Below are 1,293 nucleotides of genomic sequence, written 5' to 3' on the forward strand. Positions count from 1 at the left end.
CTCTCCAGAACTGATTTGTGGAAATAAAAAAGTACTTTAGGTCCAGAGATTATATCTCTTCTCACAGTAGGAATCCAATCCTTCAAATATTCTCTCCAGAACTGATTTGTGGAAATAAAAAGTACTTTAGGTCCAGAGATTATATCTCTTCTCACAGTAGGAATCCAATCCTTCAAATATGAATACCAATTGAATTTTACATGACAAAATCTTGAAAACTAAAACACATGGTGTATTATCAAAGTTTGATTCATTAACTGTGATGGTTACTCACCTCAGCTTTGACCAGAATCTCTAACACCGAACCCAATGTGTCGTCAGCTCTACACTTGAGTACTCCTTCAAACCACTAACAGGTGAAGAACAGAATTAGTAGATGTAGAACAACTTAAATAAAATTCAATAGTAAAATGCTGAACTTCAAAATTTAGTGTGGTGCAGTATATGTGTATGTTAGGTTTGTTCTTCTGTCTTTACAACTTCAAACAAATGAAAGAGTTGTCTGTTAGACTATTAGACTTCACACATCTAATTTGTTTATTTTGTGTTCCTCTTGCTGCCAGATATCAACAGCAAATTATCCACACAAACATCTGCTGTACAGCCTACCTTTTTTTTCAATAAAGGCTTTGTTATATGTTAAGAGATTTTTGTGAAAAGCCTGTAATTAGTAAAAGTTGCTTGAAAAAAGTAGCCTAGTTAAACACTGCTACTTTTGTAAGAGACAAGATCAGTTTTGTGTTTAAAGGAATATAAATAAATCAATACCTTTCCTAAGTCAAGACAATAACAGGCATCTTTTTAGTAGAAAAAAAATACCCTATTACTATACAGAAAAAATGAAAATAAGAGAAAAAACAAGAGCAAGATATCAAAGGAAAACCTTTACATTAACGAAATAAACACACTAATGAGATGTCAAGAAAAAAATTAAGTATTTAAAAAAATATAAAGTTACGTAATCTAGGATTAAGTTGCACACCTGGTTTCGATGTTCTAGTGCTTTTTTAACAGTTATGTCAAGATTGTTGTAAGTTTTCTCGGCTGCAAGATTCTGAAACACAAGAAAGTGGCATCACAAAACTATTACCTTTACACCTACTAACATCATTATTTAAACCTCTTGTTAAGGTGGTGAAAGGAATGATAAGTTAACTTTAACAGTGGTTACCATCATACATGTCACACACAAAAACAGTGACACTTTAACAGTGGTTACCATCATACATGTCACACACAAAAACAGTGACACTTTAACAGTGGTTACCATCATACATGTCACACACAAAAACA

The 1,293-nt window shown here is 32.4% G+C and overlaps 1 protein-coding gene across 1 annotated transcript in view; it reads right to left on the reverse strand.

The window, feature by feature from the left end:
* Positions 1-26: 26 nt before the first annotated feature.
* The window catches only part of LOC106477424 (5'-AMP-activated protein kinase subunit gamma-1-like), a gene marked incomplete at its 5' end in the record, with an annotated part of 4,944 nt that continues 3,677 nt past the window's right edge, over positions 27-1,293 (reverse strand). Inside the window, 2 exons of the mRNA XM_013937992.2 lie at positions 27-349; positions 983-1,054. Coding sequence (XP_013793446.2) covers positions 254-349; positions 983-1,054 — 168 coding nt within the window. The remainder of the gene's footprint in view (positions 350-982; positions 1,055-1,293) is intronic.

Source organism: Limulus polyphemus, unplaced genomic scaffold (genome assembly GCF_000517525.1).
Source record: "Limulus polyphemus unplaced genomic scaffold, Limulus_polyphemus-2.1.2 Scaffold15109, whole genome shotgun sequence".
In the NCBI taxonomy this organism is placed as follows: Eukaryota; Metazoa; Arthropoda; class Merostomata; order Xiphosura; family Limulidae; genus Limulus; species Limulus polyphemus.